Genomic DNA, 945 nt, shown 5'->3' on the forward strand with positions numbered 1-945 from the left:
CCCCCCCACCCCCTTTGTGTTCTTAAGGAGCACTACAGAAGCAATCTACAGTCTCTATTGCAGTTTGCGACCCCTCCCCTCCCCCCTTTAATACTGAATGAGATCGAATGTTAGGTCCATGCAGTTCTTGGTCAATGTTAAAGAAAAGTCTAACGTTCTGTTTGCGCGGGGACAGCCCGACCGTAAAGCGGGGCAGCCCGCGGGCGGCCGCTCCCTGGCTCCCTGCCAAAGGGAGGGCGCGCCAAGTCCTTCTCTCTCGTGCACACTGGGGGCGCCGTCAGGACGCAACCCAGTCCAACTTGGAAACCCTTGGCTTTAGTTCTCGGACACTTCTTTTTTCTCTTTCTCCCTCTCTCGCAACTTGTCAAGTTCTCAAGTCTGTCCCTCTCTGGGTTATTTGTTCTCCATTGCCCCTCAGTCCCCGACAGTCTCGCCTCAAAACGTTTGCAACTGCTGCGTTAGCATGAGTTGGCACCCACTGTTAACGTGGTTCATGACTTTCTGCTTAAGCTGGGCCACCTGTTCCCTGAGCATGTTGGCCGTGGACGCCAGCTCCGAGTTCTGCGCTTTCAAGGTTTTCACTTTTTCCTCCAGCCGGGCGATCCTCTCCAGCTTCCTTTTCCGGCACTTGGAGGCAGCGATGCGGTTCCTCATGCGCTTCCTCTCCGCCTTGATCCGCTCCTGGGACTCCATGTCGATGGGGGACAGGGGCGGCGTTTCCCCGGGCATCTCGGGGACCGTCTGCGGCTCCTCCTTCAGGGCCTGCAGCCGCGGGTGCTGCACGGGGATCTGCTGGGGCAGGTGGTGCGGCGGCGGCGGCGGCGGCGGCGGCGGCTGCTGCTGCTGAGGCTGCGCGGGAAAGGCCAGGCCGGCCGCGCCGTAGGAGGGCGCCCCGCCGCCGCCGCCGCCGCCGCCGCCGCCGCCGCCGCCGCCGCCGCCGCCGCT

At 62.6% G+C, this 945-nt stretch overlaps 1 protein-coding gene across 1 annotated transcript in view; it reads right to left on the bottom strand.

Annotated features, from left to right (window-relative positions):
* Positions 1 to 317: 317 nt before the first annotated feature.
* Positions 318 to 945, bottom strand: part of JUN (Jun proto-oncogene, AP-1 transcription factor subunit) — a 3436-nt gene continuing 2808 nt past the window's right edge. Inside the window, exon 2 of the mRNA XM_007462574.1 lies at positions 318 to 943. Coding sequence (XP_007462636.1) covers positions 436 to 943 — 508 coding nt within the window. The 3' untranslated portion in view covers positions 318 to 435. The remainder of the gene's footprint in view (positions 944 to 945) is intronic.

The sequence above is a fragment of the Lipotes vexillifer genome, unplaced genomic scaffold, assembly GCF_000442215.2.
Source record: "Lipotes vexillifer unplaced genomic scaffold, Lipotes_vexillifer_v1.1 scaffold54, whole genome shotgun sequence".
Taxonomy (NCBI): Eukaryota; Metazoa; Chordata; class Mammalia; order Artiodactyla; family Lipotidae; genus Lipotes; species Lipotes vexillifer.